Raw genomic sequence first — 27,622 nt, forward strand, 5'->3', positions numbered from 1 at the left:
TCTGGTCCTGCCTCCTTCCCATGCCCTTTACATGTGCTCGTCCTTAGAGTGAGGGTTCACCTCCGGGAAAAAGGCTAAGACTCAGAAAAACCTCTCCTCTTCAAGAATGGCTCAGTTACAGTCTCTGGTTAATTTCCAGTTAAACAGAAACTAAAATATCAACAGTACTCCATTCTTGAGTAGACTTGTTAATTTTTAGACATGGACATACATCTCCATGATGCTTTTAGAATCAACAATATAAATGCCACATCATCTCCACATTTGCTGTCATCAGATTATCAAAGTAACCAAAATAGATACTTAGTTCGAACATTTAATCTCTAATATATTCTCCCTTGAGTCAACAAAGACTAAAGTGATGTAACATTTTTCATATACAATAGTAACATTTTCTTCTACCAAGAAAAAAACTGAGAACTACTTTAGAAATCCATCTGCTGGTTTGGCAGTGGACAGACCCCCAGTGAAAGAGTGGAGCAGGGACCCCAGCTCATTAGACTTCTGTCTAGTTTCAAAGGCTGGGGCCAGCTGACTTCCCTGAAAGGCAGCATCAACCCCCAGCCCAATTCTCACTTCTATCTGATAGCTGCATAGATCTTCAGCAGAGAAAATCTTGCAGATAAATGAAGCTTACTTGTTTTCAGACCTAGGTTTTTAGACCTTACTTGTTTTCAGACTTTAGGTTGCCTGGATTCGATAGACACATCTCCCAAGTGTTTGCTTCTCTCCTTTCCACAACAGCTCACTTGGGATGTACTTGAATCATTTCCAGAAACCTACATTTCTCATTGTGAATTTCAGAGCTGTTCTCAAGTTCTTGAGGTGTATGGAGCCATTTATGTGCGTGCTTCAGGCCACTGGACTCTGTCTGCTTTCACAGCAGTGTTTCGTACTCTCCATGTTCATCTCTGCTCCCAGTGGCCCGCTGGTTAGCCTAGCATGGATGCTGCTGCTGCTGCTGCTAAGTCGCTTCAGTCGTGTCTGACTCTGTGCAACCCCATAGACGGCAGCCCACCAGGCTCCCCCGTCCCTGGGATTCTCCAGGCAAGAACACTGGAGTGGGTTGCCATTTCCTTCTCCAAAGGAAATGAAAGTGAAAAGTGAAAAGTGAAAGTGAAGTCGCTCAGTCGTGTCCGACTCTTAGCGACCCCATGGACTGCAGCCCACCAGGCTCCTCCATCCATGGGATTTTCCAGGCAAGAGTACTGGAGTGGGGTGTCGTCGCCTTCTCCGAGCATGGATGAGGGAGGCCCAAAGCCACAAACTGTCCCTGAAACTAAAATTTTCAACATTTCTTGAGCACTGGCTAGGTGTCAAGCATGTCATCAGTTATTATGTGCATTAACCCATTTATTCCTTACAGCCATCCTATAACAGGAGCGTTAGCACGAAAGTCCCTCTTTGAGGTAAGAAACCTGAGGCCAAGCCTGGGAGGCGCAAAGCTGGACGGCAGCAGAGCTGGGCCTGAGGGCAGGCAGCCTCTGACCTCTGGGGCCTCTCCTCCTTTCCACTTGCTCCTCCGCCTCCCGGAACCAGCACATCCCGCACAGGCTAACCCCATCCATCCACCTCTGTGAATTCTGGAGCAGTGTGTTTGTGGATTCCTCTTTGGAAGTACTGTCGTTCACATCAGAATATGAGAAAAATTAATCCATGGGCCCACTCTCTGGAAAAATATTAAAATAGACAATACGCTGTCCTGTCTAAGGGCTTCCCTGGTGGCTCAGATGGTAAAGTGTCTGCCTGCAATGCAGGAGACCTGGGTTTGATTCCTGGGTTTGGAAGATCCCCTGGAGAAGGGAAAGGCTACCCACTCCAGTACTCTTGCCTGGAAAATCCCATGGACAGAGGAGCCTGGTGGGCTACAGTCCATGGGGCCTCAGAGAGTCAGACACAACTGAGTGACTTCACTTTCTTTTTTTCTTCTTTCTTGTCCTGTCTAATCAAGAAAATGGGGAGAAAGCACAAAAACAAAATTAGAGGTGATAAAGGGGAAACAATCAAATACAGAGGAAGTCTGAAGAAGCTAGAGATAATATTTTACCTTTTTGCTCATGTGTATTTGCTCTTCATAGTTCATACTGGATTTCCAAATGGAAGTGTCAAGTGGACCTTGTATGTATGGGTCATAACTGCCTCAGCGTGTGCTCGTCGTGTGTCACCGTCTCCAGCAGCACTTCGGCTGCGGTGGTGGGTGGGGAGGCAGGCCCATGTTCCTCAGGGTCACTCACATTTTCCTCTGCTAGAGCAGGAGTAGGCAAACTTCAGCCCAGGGCCCAAATCGAGCTCCCTGCCCATTTTTCTAAACAGTTTTCTTGGCACACAGCCAGGCTCCTTCATTCACATAGCATCTCAGGCTGCTTTTGTGCTACAAGTCTTCGGTCCCCAAAGCCTAAAATAGTTACCATCTGGTCCTTTATAGAATGAGTTTGTGACCCCTGTGCTGGAGTCCTATAATTTTTATACTTTCAGACTAGATTCTACTTTATGGAGTTTCTTTTTTGAATATTCTTTCCTGTTGTGGTTTATCACAGGGTATTGAAAATACCCTGTGATAAACCATATCACAATGTCATCAAAGAATGTTGAATACATCCTGTGATAAACTCTGTGCTGTACAGCAGGACCTTGTTGCTGACCCGGTCTGTATATGATAGCTCACATCTGCTAGCCCCAGACTACCAGTCCTCCCCTCCCCTACCCCGACCCAGGCAGCCCCAGGTCTGTCCTCGACATCTGTGACTCTGCTTCTGACTCATAGATAGGTCCACTTGTGTCCCATTTCAGATCCCACATATAAGTGATATCATATGGGGTTTGTCCTTCTGACTTCACTTAGTATGACAATCTCTAGTTGTATCAGTGTGGCTGCAAATGGCATTATCCCATTCTTTTTCATGGCCGAATAGTATTCCATTGTATACACGAACTGTGCCTTCTTTGTCCATTCATCTGTGGATGGACATTTAGGTTGTCTCCGTATTTTGGATATTGTGAAGAAAGCTGCTATGAACATGAGGGGCATGTGTCTTTTTGAATTACAGTTTTGTCCAGGTATATGCCCAGGAGTGGGATTGCTGGATCATATGGTAATTCTGTTTTTAGTTTTCTAAGGAACCTGTTTCTCCATAGTGGCTACACTGACTTACATTACCACCAAGAGTGTGGGAGAGCTCCGTTTTCTCCACACCTTTTCCAGCATTTGCTGTATTTAGACTTTTTATTGATCGCCATTCTGACTGGTATGAGGTGGTACTTCACTGTAGTTTGATTTGCATTTTTCTAATAATCAGTGATGTTGAGTATCTTTTCATTTGCCTACTAGCCATCTCTGTGTCTTCTTTGGAGAAATGTTTATTAAGTTCTTCCGCCCATTTTTCTATTGGGTTGTTTTGTTGTTGTTGAGCTGTATTATCTGTTTGTATATTTTGGAGATTAAGGCCTTAGTTTTCTACTTCAATTTATTGGTTCAGAATTTCCAAACCAAGAGAATTCCATGGCAGTCCAGTGGTTAGGATTCCATGCTTTCACTGCCATAGGCCTGGGTTCAATTCCTGGTTGAGGAACTAAGATCCCACAAGCCATGTAGTGTGGAAGGAAGGAAAGGAAACAATTGGGGAAAGAAAAAAAAAAAAAAAGAATTTCCAAATAAAGTGGATGGTGCAAATTCTGCCCCTCACACATGTGCATGCTCCTCGTACAGTCTCCCAGCTGCTTTCAGATGCTTTTTCAAGCCATGGCCTCTGGAGGGACAGCCGTGAGGCTTCTCTTTGGACCAGTGCAACTGCTGGTTTTAGGAATTCCTGGCTATACTGGTTTTCTTTTGCTGCATAGCAAATTATGGGTGTTTAAACACCCAGTTTAAGCTTTTAATCCCATCAATCAGAAGTCTAGCATGGTAAGAGTGGCTTCTCTGCTGAGGCTAAAATCAAGTTGTCAGCTGGCTACATTCTCATCTGGAGCACAGGGTCCTTTTCTAAGCTCAACCTTGTTATTAGCAGGATTCAGTTCTTTGTGTTATAGGACTGAAGTCCCTCCATTCTTGCTGACTGTTGACCTCTCTAAGTTCCTATGGGCCACTTTTGGGTCCTTGTACCACAGTCCCCTCCATCTCATGATTGGAGAACCTCCTTTTCAAATCCCTCTCATGTTTTGAATCTCTCTGCCTTCCTTCTCTGCCACCAACTAAAGAAAACTCTGCTTTTAAAGCTTTGGTGATGTTAGGTTAGGCCTAAGGAGTAATCTCACTTTCTTACAGTCTACTGTGCTATATAACATTCCTTATGACAGGAGTAATATCTCAGCCTATCTATAAGTTCCACCCACAATCAATGAGGAGGTCGTAATCAAGGATGAGTGTCACTGGGGTCATCCTAGAAATCTGCCTGTGACACTGAATTTTTGCAAGGAGCTTTGTTTCATCTACTTAACACACACAGGCCTCAGGCCTCAATAGCCAGCCCTGCTCAGGCTTATGAGACCCTAGGCATTTTAGAATACACTAGACCTTTTTCCTAACCCGCTCATGGACCATTCAACTCCCCTTCCACCTCCCTGCTCTGGCTTTCAGTTTCCTCTTCATTTTTCATATCTGAGATTTTCCTTTTTTGTTTTTTGCTTTCAATATTGGCAAATATTTTAAAATATTTTTGTTACATTATAACCAATATGTTTAAGTGCTTGGAATGGCTGGAGTTTATCCTTCAGCTGCATGTCAGCCATATTTTCCAGAATTATAGTGTTATTAAACCACATTCCAAGATTACAACATCCACTAAAGTCAGTGGATCCTTGGAGTTCTAACCTCAGTGAGGAGTAACTAGAGCTTTATGAAGAATTAATGGTTAATCAACCTGAAAACTTAATGGTGTGTCAGTTCTAGGGGAGAGTTTCCCTGTTTGCATTAACTCTGCTTACTCTATCACTGGGAGGGCCAAGATGTATGAAAACCAATGAAAATAAATTGCAGTATCTTCCTGAGAACTAGACCTTGTCTAATAAAACAGTCAGATTAATGGGAAAAGACAGTTTCCTTAACTGGGTTATCTTATCCAGTTACTTATTATTTTCAGAGAGTTCGCCGTCACTAAATGCATAGTTATTCTGTGTTCATTTCAAATCTGTGAGTAGTTTTCAAAATTATTGTTGTGGTGCTTTTCTTCAGATGTGGCTGAGCAGTATTTTCAGGATAGCATGGCTAATCTCAAGGATGCTGAAGGGAAGGAGAAAGCCAAGTTTCTTTCAATTCAAGATGATTACTGCCATTTCCTACAAGTCACCGGACAAGATGAGGTGAGTGAGTTTGGACCACAGCTGACAGTTATTTACTCGGGCAACCCAGTTGATATCCAAAGGGCTACTCCTATACTCTGCAAGCCTTAAGCATCTACTGTGTACAAGGCATGTGCCAGGCTCCACGGGGAGAGGGATGCCTAAGGCCAGGCAGCCAGCTCCTGGATAGGCACTCTTGGGAAACAAAAAAATTATGAGAACCCAGATGCCATGTCCACCTGCAAAGTACCCTAAAGGACTAGAAACCTTGAGAGCCAGATGGACAGTCCCAGCTTATCATAGCTTGTGGTTGGAGCTGGCATAGAAGGTAGCAATTAGTGTGTCTTATTATCTTGGCTAATGAATGAAATTTGCATATCAAATAGGAACTGCACAGTGCAGAAGTTATGGCTCACTGTCCATTGAACCATACAGGCAGGTTTTCCATGGCTTGTACAAATGGAACCGGGCTCAGAGTTTATAGTCATTGAACTATCCCAAGGGTAGTTAAACCCTTGGGAACTTGTTCCATAATAAGCCTAACAGCTACCAGATGGCCGCATGCTTGATTTATATAAATATATAAATATATCTGTATTTTCAACTCTAACTCTTCAAAGCAAATCCTTGAGAGGAAAACGTTTTTATTTCCTCTGCTGCTCTGTAGACCTCCTGCCCAACAGCCCTCTCCTAACTCTTAATGCTTCACCCTTCTCTCAATTGATGTGAGCTTAAGGATAGGTTTTTAATCTAGATGTACCCATGGTCCTCAGGCCAAATAGGGCTACAGCAACCATAATAAATGGAGTTTTCATATTTTTCTGGATCACTCAGCCAAGTAGAAAGGGGCCTTCCCGGGGCCTCAGGTTCTAGAACATCGCTGGAAGCTCTGTGGAGAGTGCTCAGGGCAGAAGTCTGACAGGAAGTGTGCCCCCATCATGCCTCACCCCTTCTGGCCCGTCGGTCATCTTCGCCTCCAGACGGCCCCTCGACTCCATCCATTGGTTGCCATCTCATCTCTGCCTGGACCACTCTAGCAAACCCTGGGCCCCCAGCTGCTCCTTCCACTCTTGCCCCTTTCTACTCTATTCTGAATAAGTAAACCAGGGTGATCTTTTTATTTTTTATTTTATTTTTTTTTTCTGCTCAGCTCCTTGATTTTTGCCAGCTGAGCTGCGAGATTCGTGCGTGCTCAGCTCCTTGATTTTTGCCTGCTGAGCTGTGTGATTCCTGCCTGCTCCCAGGGTGATCTTTTTAAAAAAGCAGATCTGATCAATGGACCTCTATTTGTAAAATACTCCACTGGCTTCTCAGTGCCCTTAAGAGAAGCTGGAATCCCGCATTGCCCACAATACGTGGCAAGATCTGAATTCTGCTGGCATTTCCAGTCTCATTTTTGCCTCCTCCCCTGATGTGAGTTCCACAGTGGCCTTTTCTAATCCGCGCTTGTTTCCTGCTCTTGGAAGGTTCTTCCTCATTGATCTCCTGGCTAATGCAGACCCATCCTTCAGGACTCACCAGCTTGTCTGATTCCTCTCCCTCAGTCTTCACTAGATTCTCCCCACTATTTTTCATCATAGAATCCAGTTTAATATAATTGTATAGCATAGTCATATATTACCATAATGGTGGCACTTCCCTGGTGGCGCTAGTGGTAAAGAACCCACATGCCAATGCAGGAGACGTAAGAGATGCGAGTTCCATCCCTGGGTCGGGAAGATCCCCTGGAGGAGGGTATGGCAACCCACTCCAGTCTTCTTGCCTGGAGAATCCCACGGACAGAGGAGCCTGGCGGGCTACAGTGCATGGGGTCACGAAGAGTCAGACACGACTAAAGCCATGTGGCACACGCGCATGCATGGAAGTGAAAAAGTTCCTTTGAATCTGTGTTAAGATATTCTTCTGGTTGTGCTGCTCTGCCAGCAAGAACCCTCTCTAACTCCTTATTCCCTGTAAGAAAACCCAAACCCCTCGTTTGGAGGCCTGGAAGGAAGACCTCCACTGCCAGCCCAGCCTGTGACGCCTGCCTCACCTCCCTCTGCTCCGCCTTCTGTTCTCTCTGCTGTAGGCACAGTAGTCCACTCACTGGCCCTGAACATGCCATGTGCTTCTCCCCCCTACTGCTGTGTGCCCAGGTGCCCAAGCCTGCCTCTCAGCCCACCTGAATCCGGATTATTCTTCCCTTCTCTCCATTAAACTTGTCTAACTCTCAGAGACTGTCACAGTCTCTGTTTCTCCATACCCATGTCCATGTGGCATCTTTTACACTGCCATCTCGACTTGCACATCTATCTCCAGTTTCCCCAATTATAGGCTGTAAATGGCGTTGAGAGCATCCTTTAGGCTCGTCTTTCCCCCATTGGCTCCTCCAAGCCTGACAACCAATTTTCACGGAAAAGCTGCCAAACCCAACACTTGCCTCATGGTCCCTGGGACAGGACATGACAGGCTTCAGCATCAGGAAGACCCGAACCAAGGTGGGGGCGGGGGGCGGTGGTCACACACTTCACAACAGATACAGCTTCTCTTCCCCAGCAGTGACTTTTCTTTCCATCTGAGAAATTGTTTCTCTCTTATAAATGCCTTTCCTGAGGTTCCCTGATCCCAACCCCAGCACCTAATTCATATTCTTGCCAATAACATGAGTAAAGGCCTTGCCAATTCCTCTGTCTGGGGAGTGCCAGCAGGGTGCCTTCAGGGCTAAGCGGTGGGCAAGGCTTCTTCTCCGGTTTCTGCTTTGTTCAGCTCTTAAATTCTGCGTTTGTGTTCTCTAACTGTAATCATGCTTTCATGGAGGAGATGGTGGAAGGATTTTGGAGAAACATGGGAGATCAAAATGCAGGGCTTTCCCTCTGTATGTCTTAGCGTCTGACTGAAGAGATTAATTCCAACCCATATTTTTTTTTATTCCATGTTGGTATAAATAAGTCAGATAAACCAAACAAAATGTCAAATCTATTTAACTTTTCACCATGTCGGAATGTTTGCTTTTCGTTTGTTGAAGTATTTCTTGTGAGAAACAGAAAACCCTGGAATATATTCTGGATATTCTGTAAGTAGATAAATTGCCAGGAAACTATAGTTTTCACTTACATAAAAACATCACTGTGCCCAGAGAAAGAAGAGCCTGAAACTAAGAGGGATTAAAGCTGGCAGGACCCAGACCTGCCAGGACCCAGATCTGCCACTGATGGGCTGTCTGACTCTGAGCGAGCTTCTCAACTGCCCTGTGCCTCGGTTTCCTCCTCTGTCAAACGAGGACTAAAATTGTCCTTATGGAAAGGAAAGAGTGCGAGCTAAAGGAGCTCACACACATAAACCGTTTAGCACAGTTCTTGAGACGTAAAGGACACAATGCATTTCATGTTAGTTTTTATTCTTCCTACCCAACCAGACTGGTTCCAAATTGGGAAAGGGGTACCGCGAGGCTGTATGTTGTCACCCTGTTAATTTGACTTACATGCAGAGTACATCATGAGAAATGCCAGGCTGGATAAAGCACAAGCTGGAATCAAGATTGCCAGGAGAAATATCAATAACCTCAGATATGCAGATGACACCACCCTTATGGCAGAAAGTGAAGAGGAACTAAAAAGCCTCTTGATGAAAGTGAAAGAAGAGAGTGAAAAAGTTGGCTTAAAGCTCAACATTCAGAAAACTAAGATCATGGCATCCAGTTCCATCACTTCATGGCAAATAGATGGGGAAACAGTGAGAGACTTATTCTGGGGGGCTCCAAAATCACTGCAGATGGTGAGTGCAGCCATGAAATTAAAAGATGCTTGCTCCTTGGAAGAAAAGCTATGACCAACCTAAGACAGCATATTAAAAAGCAGAGACATTACTTTGCCAACAAAGATCAATCTAGTCAAAACTATAGTTTCTCCAGTTGTCATGTATGGATGTGAGAATTGGACTATAAAGAAAGCTGAGCGCTGAAGAATTGATGATTTGAACTGTGGTGTTGGAGAAGACTCTTGAGAGTCCCTTGGACTGCAAGGCAATCCAAACAGTCCATTCTAAAGGAGATCAGTCCTGAATATTCATTGGAAGGACTGATGATGAAGCTGAAACTCCAATACTTTGGTCACCTGATGCAAAGAACGGACAGACTCATTGAAAAAGACCCTGATGCTGGGAATGATTGAAGGCGGGAGGAGAAGGGGATGACAGAGCGTGAGATGGTTGGAGGGCGTCACCGACTCAATGGCCATGAGTTTGAGTAAACTCCAGGAGTTGGTGATGGACAGGGAGGCCTGGTGTGCTGCAGTCCATGGGGTCACAAAGAGTTGGACACTACTGAGCGACTGAACTGAACTGAACTCAACTAAAATGGGTTCCTGTAACATCTGAGGTGGCTTTTTCTCCAGGGATCTTTTATGCATTTTCTCTTCAGAGTTCACACCATCCCCCTCCCTGCTGCGAACCCCTCTACCCCATGTACATTATTTCCTGATTCCTATTTGAGAAGGAAAGTAGGCTCAGCTCATGAGACATGCTACCCAAACTCGTTCCCCTTAAAAGTGAAAATACATATCATTCATATCAGTTACATCATTTTCTTAGGAGGCACTTGGTATTGGCATTTTCTTTATCCAGCTTTGAACTTAAAAAAAAATTATTTAAATTGGAGGATAATTGCTTTACAATATTGTGATGGTTTTTGCCATAAATCAATATGAATCGGCCACAGGCATGTGTCCCCCATCCTGACCCCCTCCCACCTGCCTCCCCACCCCATCCCTCCAGGTTGTCCCAGAGCACGGCTTTGAGTGCCCTGCTTCATGCGTCACACTCGCTTTGGTCATCTGTTTTACACATGGTAATATATATGTTTCAATGCTTTTGTCTCATATCATCCTACCTTCTCCTTCTCCCTCTGAGTCCAAAAGTCTGTTCTTTACATCTGTGTCTCCTTTGCTGACCTGCATATAGGATCATTGGTACCATCTTTCCAGGTTCCATATATACGCGTTAACATATGGTATTTGTCTTTCTGACTTACTTCACTGGATATAATAGGCTCCAGTCTTGTCCACCTCATTAGAACTGACTCAAATGTGTTCCTTTTTATGGCTGAGTAATATTCCATTATGTATATGTACCATAACTTCCTTATCCATTCATCTATCGATGGACATCTAGGTTTCTTCCATGTACTAGCTATTGTAAATAGTGAGGCAATGAACATTTTTATTTAACCAGACTGCTTTTTATTCCTTTTGCAGAAAGCCACTTCAATCCTCAGAGAGTCTCTGGAGGCCAAAGTGGAAGTGTTCGGTGATTTCAGTCCTGAGGTGGCAGAGACATACCGGCTCCTGGGTGTGGCCGACCTGGCACAGGGGAACCAGACCGGGGCCCACAAGAAACTGAAGAAGGTAAAGCTGTAGCCCGACTAACTCAGGAAAAAAATCCTCCCGCCCTTCCTGCCTCTGCACCGCACTCCTTAAATGAAATTTTACAGGTGGCTGATTCAGGTTAGATGACATCAATGTTGCAGTTGATCTCAGCTGACACTTTTTGGGGCAAAAGATATAGTAATCCTCTTGTGCACATAGATTTTTTTAAATAAAGTATCAATTATTCTTTACCATGCAAATAATTTTAAATTTGTAAATAATGTAATTCATCAATCTTATTTTACTCTTTCTGTACACTCAGTTTATAGAGGAGCTCTTCCATATGTTCCTCTAGTACTTACGTTTATTTCTTTTTAAATTGGAGTTTGTGTGGATGGCATAAGGTATGGCTCTGTTATTTTCTTCCCAAATGGCTGCCCAGTTGTCCAGCAGCATTTTATTAAAGAGTCCATCTGTGCTCCAGTGAGTTAAGATAACTTTCATTATATACTACATTTCCACATGTACTTGAGTCTATTTCCAAATTTCTTTCTATTCTACTTTTTTCTTTGTTTATTTGAATTCCCATACCTCGTTGCCTTAATTATAGAGATTTCATAGCATGGTATAGAATCTGGTAGGGTTAGACTCCCCTCATTGTTTTTTATAAACCCCTAGAATATCAGATTTTCTAAGTATTCTGGCATGTTTATTTTTCCACATGAATTTTGGTATCAACTTGTCTAGCTCCATTAAAGTCTGGTGATATTTTTTGGAGAATTGTGTTACTTATAAATGGGTCTCGGGAGGACTGACATCATTACGATGTTGAGTCATTCTGCCGGAGAACAAGGGATGTCTTTATCTGTGTTCACGTCTACTTTAGTCTCATTCAGGAACATTTTAAAGTGTGCCTCATATAGATTCGTACATTTCTTACTAAATTGATTTCTAAGCATTTTATATTCTTTAATGCTATTATAAATGGACTTTTACCCACCATTACATATTTTGACTGGTTATTTTTGTGTAGACAAAGACCATAGGTTTCTCTGTGTTAATTTTATGTTCTGCTAGCTTGCTTCTTTTCCTATTTGAGTTAATTTGAGAACTGATTCTCTCAAGTTTTCCAGATACACTATTACATCATCTGCAAACAGTTTACTTTCTGTTTTCCAAATTTTATGCCTCTGATTGATTTATTTTTGTCTAATTGAATTGCCTCATACCTCTAGTACAATAATAAATAATGTTGGAATAATAGGCATGCTCGCCTCATTCCCGGTCTTAGTGGCAATGTCTCTAGTGATTCCTCATTTAAAATATGCTGGCTTTGGACTAAGATTTATACATTTTATTGTGGTTAGGGAGTAGCCAAGAATTTCTATGTTTATGAGTATTTTTTTAATTAGAAGTAATTGCTGGATTTTATTTTGATAAAATAATTCAGTTTGTCAGCATCAGTGGAGATAATGAGACGATTCTTCTTAGATCACTTAATATGGATGTGCTTTATTATAATATCAAACCAATCTTGCACTCCTGGAATAAATCCACTTAGTCCTAATGAATTATTCTCAATGTGATATTGATTCTGTTTGCTAATATTTATATTTTGCAACTATTTTGTACCAATACTTGTAAGTGATATTTGTCTAAATATCAATGTTATTTTACTTAAAATAATTTGGAAGTTTACCTTTATTGTCTATGCACTAAAGGAGTTTATACAACATTAAAACTATCTGGTTTTTGAAAGTTTGCACCGCCTGTGAAACTCTTTAGGCATGGTGCTTTTAGTGGGGTGATTTTCTTGATAATTTTCTCAATGTCTTTTACAAACCAGTTGGTCTGTTGAAGCTTTCTATTTCTAATGGGGTCACTTTGTTAAACTATGTTTTCCCAGCTAATTATCTATTTCATTTACATTTTCAGATTGATTTGCATAAAGATTTGACAAATAGTCTCATGAACTTTTAAATTTTCTACCTTTTTAATAGTTATTTTCCCATTTTAATTCTTGGTTTTTTTTCACACTTTTTTCTTGACTGAGTTAGTGGTTTGTCTATTTTGTTAATTATTCTTAGAAATGGGATTTGAATTCCATGGATGAATTGCCTTCCTATTCTCTATTTCATTAATTTCTGATTTTATCTTTATTCTTTCTTTCCTTGTGACTTATTTTGTTTTACTCTGTTGGAGCTTTTCCTACCTTTCTGAACTGGGAATTTAATTCACTTGGGTTTTCATTTTTATTGATATAAGTATTTTAGGCTATGAATTATCCTCTTAATATTGCTTTAAATGAGCAGTTTTTCTTAGAAATGGGATTTGAATTCCATAGATAAATTGTCTTCCTATTCTCTATTTCATTAATTTCTGATTTTATCTTTATTCTTTCTTTCCTTGTGACTTATTTGTTTTACTCTGTTGGGATTTTCCCCGCCTTTTTGAATTGGGACTTTAATTCATTTGAGTTTTCATTTTTACTGATATAAGCATTTTAGGCTATGAATTATCCTCTTGTTATTGCTTTAAATACATTTATAAGTTCTGTCATGTTGTGTTTTCATTACATAAATTGGTTTTAAAATGGTGAAAACCTATTTAAGTAAAATAATTGCCTAAACCAAAAGAATTAACTTTAGTTCTGAGTGAGCTATCCTTTAAGTCAAGACTTTTTCTCTTTGTATGACTTCTGATTCTGCTGCAAAAGTCACCAGATTTGGTAACATGCATGTTGCCTGTTTTTTAATGAGATAATATATGTTCATTATCAGTCTACAATAGTTATTGGATATCTTCTATGGGCCAATTACTGTGGTAGACAGAATGGGGAAAGACAATCAATAGCCAAGAAAGATATGCTTCTTGTCTTTGCGAGACTTTCTAGTCTAGCCAGGAAGATATACTATACCAACCATTTTAGAGAATTTAAACATGACACAGATGCCAAAGATGTCATGGTGAGGGAAAGGTGAGAAAGGAAGTTGAGGGTGGCAGTTGCTCTGGGTTTCTCCAACCCCCACTTTTAAGCTAATGCTTATTGAGTGACTGGTATGTCCCCAGCACTAAGGTAAATGATTTATATCTGTTACCTTACATAAGCCTTATAGTCGCCCTAAGATTTGGATACCTCTGCTCTCTGTTTTCACAGAGAGGGAAACTGAGGCTGAAAGGAAGTGTCTAGGCCTGGACTGCAAAGCTGGGAGCCATGAGAGTGGGGGTTAGCACGAGGCAGCCCATACTGTGCCCTCTACGCTACACTATCATCACTTACCCCTCGTGGGCTTCCAAATACGATTCTGTTTGAATAGGTGCTTCTTGTGCTTAGAGAAAGTTTGGAAAGCAGTGGCAGAGTACAGAGAATGCCAAGATCAGGATAAGTAGGAGCCTTTGGGTTGCCACTGACAGTATAACTCAAATTAGCTCAGGTATAAAGAAGCATCTGTTGTCTCATGGTTTCTAGGAAGCTCTGACAGGTGTATGATTAGCAGGGCAAAGACCCAGCGGAGCCTCAAGAGAATCAAGGCCAGACTCAAGTGCCACCAGGGCTCTCTCTGCCCAGGAACCCTGCCTGCCTCTCTCTGCACCTCCTTCTTCTCCTGTCTCATGGAGGCGTCTCCCCTGCCAGCGGGGGATGGCGGCCAGCCCTCCAGAGCTTTACTTCCAGCCCCGACTGCCATTTCTCAGTCAGAGCTTGGAAGTTCTCAGGCAAAGACTGAGGGGCCTGGCTTGGATCCGGTGCCCACCCTTGACCAATCACCCGAGGCCAGGGGTGTGGTGCGGTGTAAGACAATGGTGCCTTTCAGGCCCCTGGGTGGCCCACAGTGGAGGGGGTGCAAAAATCACTGTCCTTTGATCAGACAACCTGGAACAGGGTCACTAGAGCCCCTCCCTATTTGGGGGCATGTGCACTGAGTATAGAAGGCTTGCCAAAGCCCCTACCCTTAAGAGAGTCTAGGCTAGTGAAGGAATTACAGACTGTAATCCCTAACTCTGATTATGCGCTCAGTTCTGTGCTACATGTTCATACTATGATCAGTGGGAGAAAGGGGATTAGAGAAGGTAGCCAGATAAAGTGAAAGTGAAGTCACTCAGTTGTGTCCGACTCTTTGCGACTCCATGGACTGAACCTACCAGGCTCCTTCGTCCATGGAATTTTCCAGGCAAGAGTACTGCAGTGGGATGCCATTTCCTTCTCCAGGGGATCTTCCCAACCTGGGGATTGAACCAGAGTCTCCCGCATTGCAGGCAGACGCTTTACCATCTGAGCCACCAGGGAAGCCCAGATAAGTAGTCCTGAAAAAGAGCATTGCTGAGCAGAGAAAGGAATTCCCACGTCGGAAATGAGGTGGAAGAGGAGATTCAGGGACAAGATAGTGACGCCTGTTCAAGAAGCTGTTTCTGTGTGGCCCCTAAGTTAAAAATGGTTTTTACAGATGATTATAAAATCTGTAATCATTTCACAGGTGATCATAAGTTGATTTGATGCTAGAGAACACTGACTTTAAACCCCAGCTAAGTGAAATTTTGTGCTGTTGCTTCAGTCGTGTCCAGCTCTTTGCGACCCCATGGACTGTAGCCCACTAGGCTCCACTGTCCAAGGGATTCTCCAGGCAAAGATATTGGAGTGGGTTGCCATTTCCTCCTCCAAGTGAAATTTTATCCCCCTGCCAAAAAAGAAAAGAAACCCATTATTTTCATTAGTAGAACTAGATTACCAAAAATAATGTACTTATTACTATTATACCTTAAATTTTGCCTACAAAAGTTTGTTCCCTCTCTTACTAGGTAAGTACCTACATAGTAGCTCAATTTATATCCCTTGACCCCCAAATTCTACAATATTTACCACCTGTCCTTTGCAGAAAAAAATTTCTGAACCCAGCTCTAACATCTGGGAGCCACTGAGGGAATTTTAAGCAGGGCACAATCACTCTATATTTGTTTTTTGGACTTTTTTTTTTAATCACTGTGAGGACAGTGTTGGAAATGGAATGGGGTGGCCCAAGAATTGAGGCAAGAGGCCTCTGTCACCTCATCTGTAAAATGGCAATAGCCGCAACACAGGGCCCAGCTTCCCTCCCACGGGTGTCCTGAGGCAGGGATGAGCTGAGGCCAGTGCGGCTGCTTGGGTCAGGGCCTGGCCCGGCCGGGTGCAGAACGCAGGACGCCCAAGGGCCCAGGCAGAGCTGTCCCGGCCAAGGCGTCACCCCCGCTGCAGGAGTCTCCTCTCCGCTCCCGCTTCCTCATTTCTCCCCTGAGCAGTGAAGATGAGAGAGGGAACACCTCTGCCGAGGGTTCAGCTCGGTCAACTCCAGACAGGGAAGAGGACCCAGGAGTGCTGGAAGGCAGCAGATGTCAGCGGACGAGCAGGATTTGAATTGAGGCCACGAAGTCTTCACGCTGCCTTGCTGACTCCAGGAGGGCTGCTTTGGTTCCATTACTGACCATGCACTGGGGCCCAGGCTTGGTGCCTCTAGGGCAGCTCATGCATCACTTCCAAACCTCACAGCAGCCCCCCAGGTCAGACCTTGGTAGCTGTGATTTATAGATAAGGGGCCTGAGGCTCTTAGAAGTTAAGTAAACTGTCTATGGGCAAGTTACCATTAAGTAAAGCCCACATTTTCCTCAATGCCACTGGTTTGCAAAGCGTTGGTCTTAAACCCCCTGCATCAGGGTCATCTTCTGAAGCAGAATCTGGGGCAAAGCACAAGGGGCCCAGGGACCTGCAGTTTAGCTTAAGTTGAGAATCATTGCTCTGTGCTCAGGCTCAGCTGGAAATCAGCTCAGCTTCAGGAAACTCCAGGCTTCATCACTCCCAGAGTCTGCAGTGGAAGTTGGTGACGTGTTTTCCTTAGTTTGACCTCATTAACCATCAGTCCTGAATACAATGACTTTGACATTTTAAAGCTATCTACCACTTGCCAGAGTCAGAGAGGAAAGGGCAGAAACATGTGTCTGCAGGTTGTGCCAGCTGTGGTACACACAGCCCTCATTGCCATTCTCACCCACCTGGGGACAGGACTGGTCGCTCCACGAACACCAGGGCACACACAGGCTTTGCTGAGCTGGACTTTCCTCAGATGCCGTGTTGAGCACAGAGCTCTGTAGAGCCAGCACAGCTCTCTAAAGCTCCTGGCCCAGCGTTCCTCGTCTTCTCACCACCGCAACAGCTGCCTCCCCCGAGCTGTCAGCTCTGGAGCAAGAATCCATTGACTCCATTTCCAGATGTGCCCTCTGCTGAAGGCCGAGGCGTGGCCCCGTGCACACGGAGAACAGGAAGGCACAGGAAGCAGAGCCGACGGCGGGAGTAAGTTATCGAGACAAAGCCGCGTTGTCGACCTTTCTTTCAGAGACATCTGCAGGGGAGCACTAGAGAACTCTGGTGGCTCCAGATGGAAATTTCCACCACAAAATTCACTTTTTTTTCTGTGGAGACCTAGATTTTCATCCAGGTGAAAGGCTACAAATGGGATTCACAGAGACTGTTTCCTAGGCCAGGAGCATCTCAGGACTAACCCCGGGCCCAGTACTGTGTGCGGTCGGATTGGGTCCCATCGCAGCCTGGTCTCCCTGCTAGGTACTGTCGCCACCAGGGTTCCGCCCACCACCTGATGACTTTATAGAAATAATGATTTTATGTGACCTCTCTCTCCAAGAAATTCAAAGCCCACCGTGATGAATCATCTCAAGAAGGGAAAGGAAATGTTTCTTATTCACAGCTTATATGAGAAAGCCCAACCTGGACAGGTCTTATGTGGGCACAGGTCAAGTCTCTGTTAGAACACACCGTCAGGCCCTTGCTGTTTCTCCATCCTGCCAAACACACGGAGCCTTCTGCATGGTTCACGTCCTGTCGTTCCACCAGCAGCCCACCTAGTTTCCCCTTCCCTTCAGCTTTTGTGGTGTTTTCCTCATTGCCCTGGATACTGGACCATCCAGAGCCTAGTTTGGAGTCCCCGTAGAGCCCCATGTTAGCCCACGGGTAGAGTCTGATTCCGTAGAGCCCCATGTTAGCCCACGGGTAGAGTCTGATTCGTCCTTGATCTCTCAATCCTGATTTTTCTAATCATCTTTGACTAACCCACTGTTGGGCTGCAGCAGTCCACCTCAGATCCCTTCTGAAAGAAAAGAGGGTCATACTGACATTGATTTCATATACAGAATCCCGTTCTTGTTTTGAGAAGTGTGCTTAAAATCACTTGAAGCACTCATTAGTTACTGGAGATGTTTATAGATTGGTTGATATAGTATAAGAATGGGAGCTGGTGGTTAAAGTGGTCAAGGGCTTAACCTTTTGTGGGGAAACTGTGGAGCCTCCCTTGCCTGATACAGGCTGAGTGGGAATCAGAATCCAGGTCTCCTGGTCACAGGCTGCCCTACGTCGTCAGCTGCCAGGCAGAGTTCCTCTGCTCGGGGTCAGCCCCCTAACTGTAGCAGCCTAGACACAGCCCCCATCTTCCCTGTCCCTTTGAAAGCATGTATAAGCTCTGAACACAGACTGCCCAGGACAAGGCTACATTTGCTGCGCAAAGTTCCTCTAATATGGGAATGCTTACCGTGGCTTGTGGTGGACGCGTGATGTCTCAGACCTTCCTAAATTGGCATCACAGTCTGGAGGGGGCAGGACTGGGTCTGGACGGACCATCCTGGCCTGAGAGCTTCCAGGGGTTGTCAAAACCTCACCGGATGCAGGAGAACTGTGGGTTAACGGGGGGACGGCCAGGAACGGAGAGAAAGGCAAAAATCTCCTACCACATAAATCCAGTGTGACCTTAAACAAGTGGAAAGAGGGAGTGCCAGGAGTGTTACCGCACTCCGGAAGGACGGGGCGGGACGGCTGAGCTCCACATCAGGAGGGAGCCTGGCCAAGAGAAAGCAGTTTGAAAACTAAGTTTTAAAAGGGAGCTGGATTTCTTGCTCTCTGTGGCTCAGAAATAGGCGGACCCAGCTTTTCTACCAGCAGCTGGCCGTCCCCTTGGAAAAGAAAGCCGGAGCCTGCCTGTGGGTATGCGGCAAGTCCGCTGACGCCCGTGTTCTCTACATGTTTGTGTTGCAGTCGTCCTGGAGAAGGATGGTGGTAGCTGGCTCCGAGACAGTGGCCAGGGGCTGGAGCAGAGTCGTGGGGGAGTCGAGGGATGTCAATAAACGTGTAGAACCCACAGCCCTGGGCAACTCGGAGGTGAGAAATGAGGGAGGCGGCAGGGACAACAGGACTCTGAGCGGGGCGCATGAGACGCTCAGGAGGGCTGCTCCTCTGCCGCTGTCCAGGGCAGCCGGGAGCGAAGGCCTGGCCTCCCTTCTGTTCTTCCTCCTCTCCTGGCCCCGTGTCCCAGGGCCCCTGGCCCCGCTCCATCTGTGTTTCTCTCATGGGAGGCTTCCTGCCCATCTGTGCAGTAACCCACGGGTCTCTAGCTCATTGGCCTTCCAAGGAAGGGAGTGTGTCTGAGAGTGTGTGTGTGTGTCTGAGTGTGTGTGAGAGAGGGAGAGGGGGGAGCAGGCTATGCTGCCTCAGACTCTTGCCGCTCCTTCTGCCCGGAACTCCACCCCCACCTCCCTGCCCCCGACCTGGCCCTCTTCATATGGCTGACTCCCCATCCTGCAGGTTTCAACTCGAACGTCACCTCCGAAAGGCCTTCACTGACCCAAGCCTCCTCTGCCACTACTGACCTCTCCCCCACCTTATTCTTTCAGAGCCCGCATCCTTTATTCTCTACCATATCTCTTACGAGCAGTCAGGCCGTGTTTGTTCACACGTTTTAAAATACCTGGCTCCCGCACAACACTGGAAACCCCCCTCCGCCGCTCCAACCCCGAGGTGGACGCAGGGTTGGCGTCTGGCGAGTGCTCAGCAAACACCCGCGAGAATGTGTAGCTGCGGCCAGAAGACGCAGGTCCAGGGGGTGAGGCTGGTGTCTGAGGGGCTGGGCAGGCCAAGCCCCGCCCCCACGTGACCCTGTTTTTACAGGGAAATGCTGTCTGAGGAGCTGTGTCTCGGTCTGTCCTTTCATTTCCCCACGTTCATCGTTTAAGGAATCATTTCTGATGTAAATGAAAGCATAACTGTGTTTTTCTAAACATTTAAGGCATTTCATACATCCACATGTTTTAACTTCTGATGTTGTCTTTTCTTCTTAATTCTAACCTTGAGAACTGACATAAAAAGAGAAGCACAGTTCACGTGTTCCGGGGTAATCTCTCCTCCCCATACTCTAGCATCAGATAATATGTGTAAACAAGAGCATTGATTTCAGATTCTGAGCATTAGAGTCTTTGAAAATATTTTACCTTTCTCAGGCTTTGTTTTTCATTTCTTGTCAAGACAAAATACATGTGCTCGCTTGAAGGTTTGGCACAGACCCCTCCCAGGCAAGAAAAGTATGTCTTTCTGCATTTTCCATCATTGAGTCTCGTACCTTGCAACTGAGATGGCTCCTAAACTGCAGCCCTAGCTGCACCGCCTCTCTTATTAAAAAGGATATGTCCCAGCAGCACTTCTGTGGTCAGAAATTTCCCAATAGAAATGATGATGTGGTTTCAGGACTCAAGACTGGAGGTTGAGGGAGAAAAGGAGAGATGAGGCCACTTCTGCAGAGGAACTGCCATGAAAATAAGCGGCCCTGAGCACTAGTTGCAGATTGTCAGAGATCCCCCCAAATCAGAAAATACGCTCCTTTCTGAGTTCAGGTCTTGTAGACTGAGTCAGCTAACCTCTGCCTCAGCTGCCGCCGAGCCACTGGTGTGTCCACACAGGGAAGGGTGCTGGCTGGGGGGCTCGGAGGTGGGCCAGAGCAGGCAAGTCAGTGCCTCCGATCCCAGATTCCTTGGCCTCTGGGGTCCTTAGAAACCTAACTTTCAAAACTCAAAGTCGTGTCAAGTATAATTTTTAAGGTTCTCACCAGATGCTTAAGATTGTGTCTAACTCCCCTGGTGTTATGGATGCCTGTACGAGAAAGTGGCACCCAGGGGACACGATTTCTGCTGTTGAGCGCCGGGATTATGATGGAGGAGGTTTGTGACACCGCATCCTCATGGAGCTTCCTCACCAGACATCTCAGCAGCTGACGTGTCCCTGGAGCCCTGTGGTCTAAACACGTCTTACAGACCCATATAAGGACTTCATAAGTGGATCTTTTATTCAACCTATCTAGTCATTCATCAATTTAGCAAATACTGCATCTACTTAGCACCGAGGACTGTGCCAGGCCCTGGGACACAAAGGTCAGCCAGACAGACAGGGCGCCTTGGTGACAGCTCGTAGACCAGTGTAAAGCACAAGTCCCCTTCTGCCTTCCTGAAGCAGGAAAGGCCTTTAGTATTTAGGGAACAATGAAAACACAATGACTCCTCCCAGTCCCTGCAGATAAAATCAAGAGAACACAAACGGTGTATGGCTTCCTAAAACTCATCTGGAACCTCAAAATTTGGGGGTTTTTTGTCCACTTAAAAATGACAAACACCCTTTGGAGGCTGATTTCAGATCAGAGTGTACTGGACTCCTTGGGAGAATTGGGAGGGTACAAAATACCTTTACTGGTGGAGAATGTTCTGTTGAGGCCTGAGGAATTCTTTACTTGGTTCAGTGAGATATTTACAATGCCCAGACTTGATCTCCGTCAATATTTTTAACAAAAGAATTGAAATACTTACCTCACACAAAAATGTTTCAGCAAATTTAGCTAGGAGCCACAGAACACTGAAAAATTCAATTTATGTTTCTAGATAAAAATATATAGCTAATTTTATATATATATATGGAGAAGGCAATGGCACCCCACTCCAGTCCTCTTGCCTGGAGAATCCCGTGGACGGAGGAGCCTGGGGGGCTGCAGTCCACGGGGTCGCTAAGAGTCGGACACGACTGAGCAACTTCACTTTCACTTTTCACTTTCATGCATTGGAGAAGGAAATGGCAACCCACTCCAGTGTTCTTGCCTGGAGAATCCCAGGGACGGGTGAGCCTGGTGGGCTGCCGCCTATGGGGTCGCACAGAGTTGGACACGACTGAAGTGACTTAGCAGCATAAATATATATATGTACATATATATATGGCTATGTAAGATGTTTTCTAGTTAAAGCCAGTAATGGATTGTTTCACTACTTAAGAAATGTTGGCTGTTAGAGACCATTTCCGCTACTGGATGAACCAGTCTTCCCTGTCTATCCTGGTATGTCCTCCCTGGGCACTGTCATCACAAAAGAGACTGGGGCCGAGGGTCTGTGTCCCTGCTAGTTGACATATTTTTACACCTCTTCCCTCTTCAGCTAGAGTTTTGGGCAAATTTCATTAGTGAATATGTGAAAGTGAAAGTCGCTCAATCGTGTCCGACTCTTTGTGACCCCATGGCCTATACAGTCCATGGAATTCTCCAGGCCAGAATACTGGGGTGGGTAGCCTTTCCCTTCTTCTGGGGACCTTTCCAACCCAGGGATTGAACCCAAGTTTCCCGCATTGCAGGCGGATTCTTTACCAGCTGAGCCACAAGGGAAGCCCATTAGTGAGTATAAATAGCCTAAAAATAAAGCCTATTAACACCAGAAAGAAGAGAGTCTTGACTCCTGGGACTTGGGGAGTAGACGGGATGGGCTCACTTCCCTCTGGTCTTTATTCCTGGAGAGGGTCACTTTACTCAACCATGGTCCTTTCTCCTAACGCCACCCTCTCTACACAACACCCCAGGGAAAATGAGCCACAGGCTCTGGGACAGAGGTGGCTAGTAGAACCAGTGAGAATCCGCCTCCGTATTGTCAGTTGCCATGTTCTTCTTCCAGGAATCGTGAATATTCAGCTAATAGTATATTCCTCCCTAGAGAATGGGAGGCCAGGGAGAAGAAACCTCAATAACCAAAGGAGAATGGAAATTCCTCCCGAGTTTTAGATTTTGGAGGCCCCTTCTTAAGGCAGACTGACCTGAGACTTCAGGTTTTCTCATATAATTGTTATAAGGTGTGTCAGTAAAATTCTGTTTCAGTGAATGAGTTAACATTCATGTCAACATTAGCCCGTCTCAAAATGAGCTGCATCTGAGGCACTCATACATATGTAAACGCAGACGTTTGCGGGGGCTTAAAATTCGCCCTGATCTTTTACACTGAGTGAAGGTAGCCCTGGCCAGGTAGGAGGAAATGAAGTCCGTCTGGCGAGATGCGCTCGCCCTGGAGCCCCGCCCGGATGGGGGAGAACGCTCTTGCTTCTCAACCGCCGTCCCTGTGTGAGCCTCCTCTGCGGGCCCCGGTGTCAAGTACCCAGGTGTCCAATAGCCGTGAGTCAAAGGGAAGGAGAGCTGGAAGAGCTTACAGGGTGTCCCCATCTCCTTCCCCTCAAAGCAACACAGAACTTTCTCAAGGTTCATAAGTTTCCAAGGTCACAGCCATCTCTGTGTGAATTAAAGCAGGGTTAGCTCCACTCCAGTACTCTTGCCTGGAAAATCCTATGGACGGAGGAGCCTGGTGGGCTACAGTCCATGGGGTCGCGAAGAGTCGGACACGACTGAGCGACTTCACTTTCCCTTTTCACTTTCATGCACTGGAGAAGGAAATGGCAACCTACTCCAGTGTTCTTGCCTGGAGAATCCCAGGGACAGGGGAGCCTGGTGGGCTGCCATCTATGGGGTCACACAGATTCAGACACGACTGAAGCGACTTAGCAGCTCAATCCCAGGAAATGAGGCGCACGTTGCCTAGCCCAGGTCAGGGCCTCCGTGCAGACTGAGAAAATGTGAGGTTTGCTGCTCGGGAGAGCTGGGATCCTTACCTTTATGGAATTTGGATTATATACTAAATAGAATAACAGGGAAATGTGTACTCCATTTTGGTGTTATATAATTCAGCTAAGAAATAGGGAATGTTTTCTGTTATTTAAAAAGCCCTGCCATATTTTCATCTAATAATATTCCTTTCCTCCAAAAGACAACTGTATTCTCAGATTCCAGAACCACATTCTCAATTGCTCAGATTGAACCAAACTTTCAGATGGGCTTGCTGTTTTCCACAGCTCATAAAAACAAAGCCTTTTGGTTTCCTGCATTTTAATTTTCAAAGACCTAAAAAATTCTGATTGACCCATAAGAATGAATACAGTCTTTAGTATGGAGTCCCCAAATCCTCACACTTTTTTTTTGCTCAAACTATTACCATGTAAAAAGAAATTCAGTCTTTTAAAAATATATTATGAAATATTTCAGATATAAGAAAAAGTATGAATAATATAACAAGCACTTCTGAGTTTACTGTTCAGTGTAAGAAATAAAACATGACCCATACAGTTGAAGCCCATGCCCCACTCCATTTCCAAATAACTACTGTCCTGAAATAGATATCATTTCATCTTTATTATTTTACTATAGTTTTGTTTTACATTCAAATATGCACACACATATTGCATGCAATCATCTGCAGTTTGCTTTTTCCTCTCTAGAATCATGAGATTCATCTGTGTGGATACATACATCAAAAATTTGTATGATGTCATCTATAAACAATATACATATATCACAATTTACTTATCCACTACTAAATAGTCCCAAATCATTCTACAAAATATTCCAAAATTGGTTATACCAATTTTAGTACCCACTGTCAATATACAAAAGAATTCTTGTTGCCTCATATTTTTACAAAGCTTGGTATTATCATCAGACTATAATTTTTGAGATCTGTTAGGTGAAGAGGTAATCTCACTGAAGTTCTCATTTGCATTACTGGTTACTAGTGAGCTTAGCTGTGTTTATTAGCCAGTCTGTTTTCAACTTCTTTGAATAATCTGTTTATATCTTTTGATCATTTTGCTATTAGTAGCTTTTTTCTCTCATTACCTTATAAGAGTTCATTATGTATTCTGAATGTTAATCCTTGTTCAGTTTTGTGCAAATATTTTCCCTCAGTCTGGTTTGTCTGTACCTTGCCTAGGGTACATTTGGGAGCACAGATGTTTTGAATTTTAATGTAGTTAAATTTCATCAGTCTTTTACTTTTGGTGTGTCTGGATCTTGTCTCCCCACCTCAAGATCATAAAAAAATATCCTTCAGTATTTTCATCTGTAAGTTTCAGGTTTTCATTTTACAGTTAGTTCCCAAAACTATCTGGAGTTAATTTTTCTATTTGATATGGGGTAGGGATCTATTTTCTTCAATTTGGAAAACCCACTGGTTTCATAGTTCCATTTACTGACTAGTTCAGCTCTTCCTTACGGACTCTTCAGGGCCACTTCTGTCATCTATCAGGTGTTAGATTCCACCATGTTTTGTTGATTTATCTGGATGAAAACCACTGTCTTAATTACTATAGTTTTTTAAAAGGTCTTGACATTCAGCAAAGCAAGTCCCTCCATGTCATTCTTCAATATTATTTTGACCATTTTGGGCACAACTCTCATCTCTGTTGAGCAGGACAGTAGGGAGAAATCAAGACAAAGCCACTCCTGGATAATATACAGCTGAATATTTAACTCCTAAACAAATCAGCTTCTAAGAAATTGCTGTGTATAATGAATATAGAAAGCTCATATAAAGCATTTGTTTACAAAAAAGCAAAAACATTTTGAAAGCTTTTTTGAGCTGTAGCAAGGGTCATTTAAAATTAGAAACCCTTCCTCTGGTCAATAGCAATGTTCTTGCCTATATTTTCTAAAAATACAACTTTTAAACATAGTTTTGCATACAGATAGTCACAGTAGGGCCTCCCTCCCTGGTAAAGAATCCACCTGCAATGCAGGAGACCCCGGTTAGATTCCTGGGTCAGGAAGATCCCCTGGAGAAGGGATAGGCTACCCACTCCAGGATTCTTGGGCTTCTCTGGTGGCTCAGACAGTAAAGAATCTGCTGCAATGCAAGAGACCTGGGTTCAATCCCTGGGGTTGGGACAATCCCCTGGAGGACGGCATGGCAACCCACTCCGGTATTCTTGCCTGGAAAATCCCCATGGACAGAGAAGCCTGGCGGGCTACAGTCCATGGGGTCGCAGAGAGTCGGACATGACTGAGGGACTAAGCACAGCACAGAACAGTCACAGTGAGTTCTATAAAACAGTACTAAAACTGTGCACGGGTTGCCTAGATCCCTCAAAGAATCCCCGCCCCCCCCCTCCATTTTGTTATTAGAGTATAGTTGATTTACAATGTTGTGTTAGATTCTGCTGTACAACAAAGTGAATCAATTACACAGAATATCTACATTGAAGGTTAGACTGTTCCTGGGAGAAACCTTGAGAATGCACTAACTCCTTCATAGCAGGGGTCTGTGAATGAGGTATTCTTGCTCTCATTCAAGGGAGACTTGATTTTCCTGAAAAATGCTCTCAGTGACATTCTCATAACTTCACGATTACCACTTGGTGCTCTGCAGTGTCTTCAGATCCAGACCCTCTTATACGGACCCCAGGACAAGAGGACTCTGGCCACCCAGCAGACCATGGACATCCTGTCCAAGTGAGTTGACCTCCCCCGACACTGTTTACTTTGCCGTCAGAATCTCAGAGGAAGCTGGTTCTGTAAGGTTCAGTGGAACTTTCCATGAAAAGGACAGTCTACTGACTGCCATCCCATTACTCATGAACTATGCAAGCCCAGTTCCTTTGAATACTCAATTGTAAAATATCTTCTTGCCCGATATCAGGAAGAAATCAGCTCTCGGAGAATGTCAGAAGCACAGGCTGGGGTTCATCCTCTTGCAGACCGGCTGCCTGCTAGTCATGTCACCTGCTGGAGGCCGAGGGCACACGGTGCTACGCGGCCTGCGGGCGCTCTGACCTCCTCACCCGGGCGCCGGCCTTCCAGCCTGGACCGCGCAGAGCCTGGTCCGCCGGCTCCAGGACGCGCCGCGGGCGGGACCGGCTGGCCAGGGGCGCCGTGTCAGGCCCTGCCGGCAGGGGGCGCTGTCTCAGGCGCCACCAGCTCAGGGACTCGCCGCAGGCGGGCCGGGCCGGCAGGGGCGCGGCTCAGGCCCCGCCCGCAGTGCGGGGCCCCTTGAGTCGCTGAAGGTCCACTGTGTCCGCTTGGCGAGCACGGCCGCGGGAATTAGAAATGGGAGGAGAAACGCTGGGTTTTCCACTCCTGCGGAGCCCCCTCTCCTTTGCCTGCCCTCCTGGGGCTCCCTCGTGAAGTGCAGCTCAGCAAGTGCCAGGCTGGTCTTCACCACCACCGAGGCCGGCGCCAGGCGCGCGGAGGCCGGGGCCACCACACTGATCCCTCTGCTTGTCCGCAGGGCCCCCGAGGTGCCCGCGAGGCCGCGGCCGTCCCCCGGAGCCAAGGCGGCCTTCTGTGCAGGCGGGCGGCCGCACAGCATGCCCGGGCGCACGAGGCCCAGCGCCGCCGACTGACCCGCCCCACCGCCCCCTGGGGCGCACCCACCCGGGTGCACCCCCCCGGGTGCCCCACACATCTCTCCGTCCGGAACGGGGCCTTCGACAGCCGCTGCTCGGGTTTCCAGGCCGACTGTGTGCTCCGAATGCAAAGCCACCCCATACCTCCCGTGGGCCCCATGTGGACAGTGGGCGCCCCTCCTGGTGACTTGCCCTTCTATAAAGCATTTTTCTTTCTGCTACCTTAGTGGTTTCTTCTGGCCAACAAGAGTTACCATCAGCACTGCTGAGGCTGCAGGCTTCGCTCCTTCACCATCTGATTGTGTATTTGGTGTACTGCCCCCTGTGCAGGGTCTGGAGTCAGATTTGGAGCAGGAAGATTGTAGGCAAAGAGCTCATTCTTATAGGAAGGTAATAGGGGTTGAGAATAAAATGCTAATAAACAGAAACCTGGGAGTGCTGCGATCAGTATGTGTTTGTGAAATGAAGCTGCCCCAGAGCTCCTGGGAGCCTAGGAAGGGGCCCCGAGGAAGCGTCTCCTCCCTGGTGCAGGCCACCACGCACTGAATTAGGCGGACCACCAGGGGGTGCTAAGAACTGAGGGCACGATAAACGGGACACTGTCCCCGTCTCTTAGAACGTGCCACCCGACAGGGACACGAGTCACTGACTCACATCACGGTGGAGCTGGTTGAATGACAGCAGA

The 27,622-nt window shown here is 45.7% G+C and overlaps 1 protein-coding gene across 7 annotated transcripts in view; it reads left to right on the forward strand.

Moving 5' to 3' along the window:
- Positions 1–27,177, forward strand: part of TTC23 (tetratricopeptide repeat domain 23) — a 165,182-nt gene extending 138,005 nt beyond the window's left edge. For 6 of the 7 annotated variants that reach the window (XM_070358179.1, XM_070358181.1, XM_070358182.1 and 3 more), the window contains 5 exons: positions 5,168–5,295; positions 10,503–10,652; positions 18,679–18,801; positions 25,962–26,044; positions 26,820–27,177. In XM_070358179.1, the coding sequence (XP_070214280.1) occupies positions 5,168–5,295; positions 10,503–10,652; positions 18,679–18,801; positions 25,962–26,044; positions 26,820–26,934 (599 nt within the window). In that variant the 3' untranslated portion in view covers positions 26,935–27,177. The remainder of the gene's footprint in view (positions 1–5,167; positions 5,296–10,502; positions 10,653–18,678; positions 18,802–25,961; positions 26,045–26,819) is intronic. The other variant, XM_070358185.1, reaches the window with a different exon arrangement.
- The last annotated feature ends 445 nt before the right edge of the window (positions 27,178–27,622 follow it).

The sequence above is a fragment of the Bos mutus genome, chromosome 21 (genome assembly GCF_027580195.1).
Source record: "Bos mutus isolate GX-2022 chromosome 21, NWIPB_WYAK_1.1, whole genome shotgun sequence".
NCBI lineage: Eukaryota > Metazoa > Chordata > Mammalia > Artiodactyla > Bovidae > Bos > Bos mutus.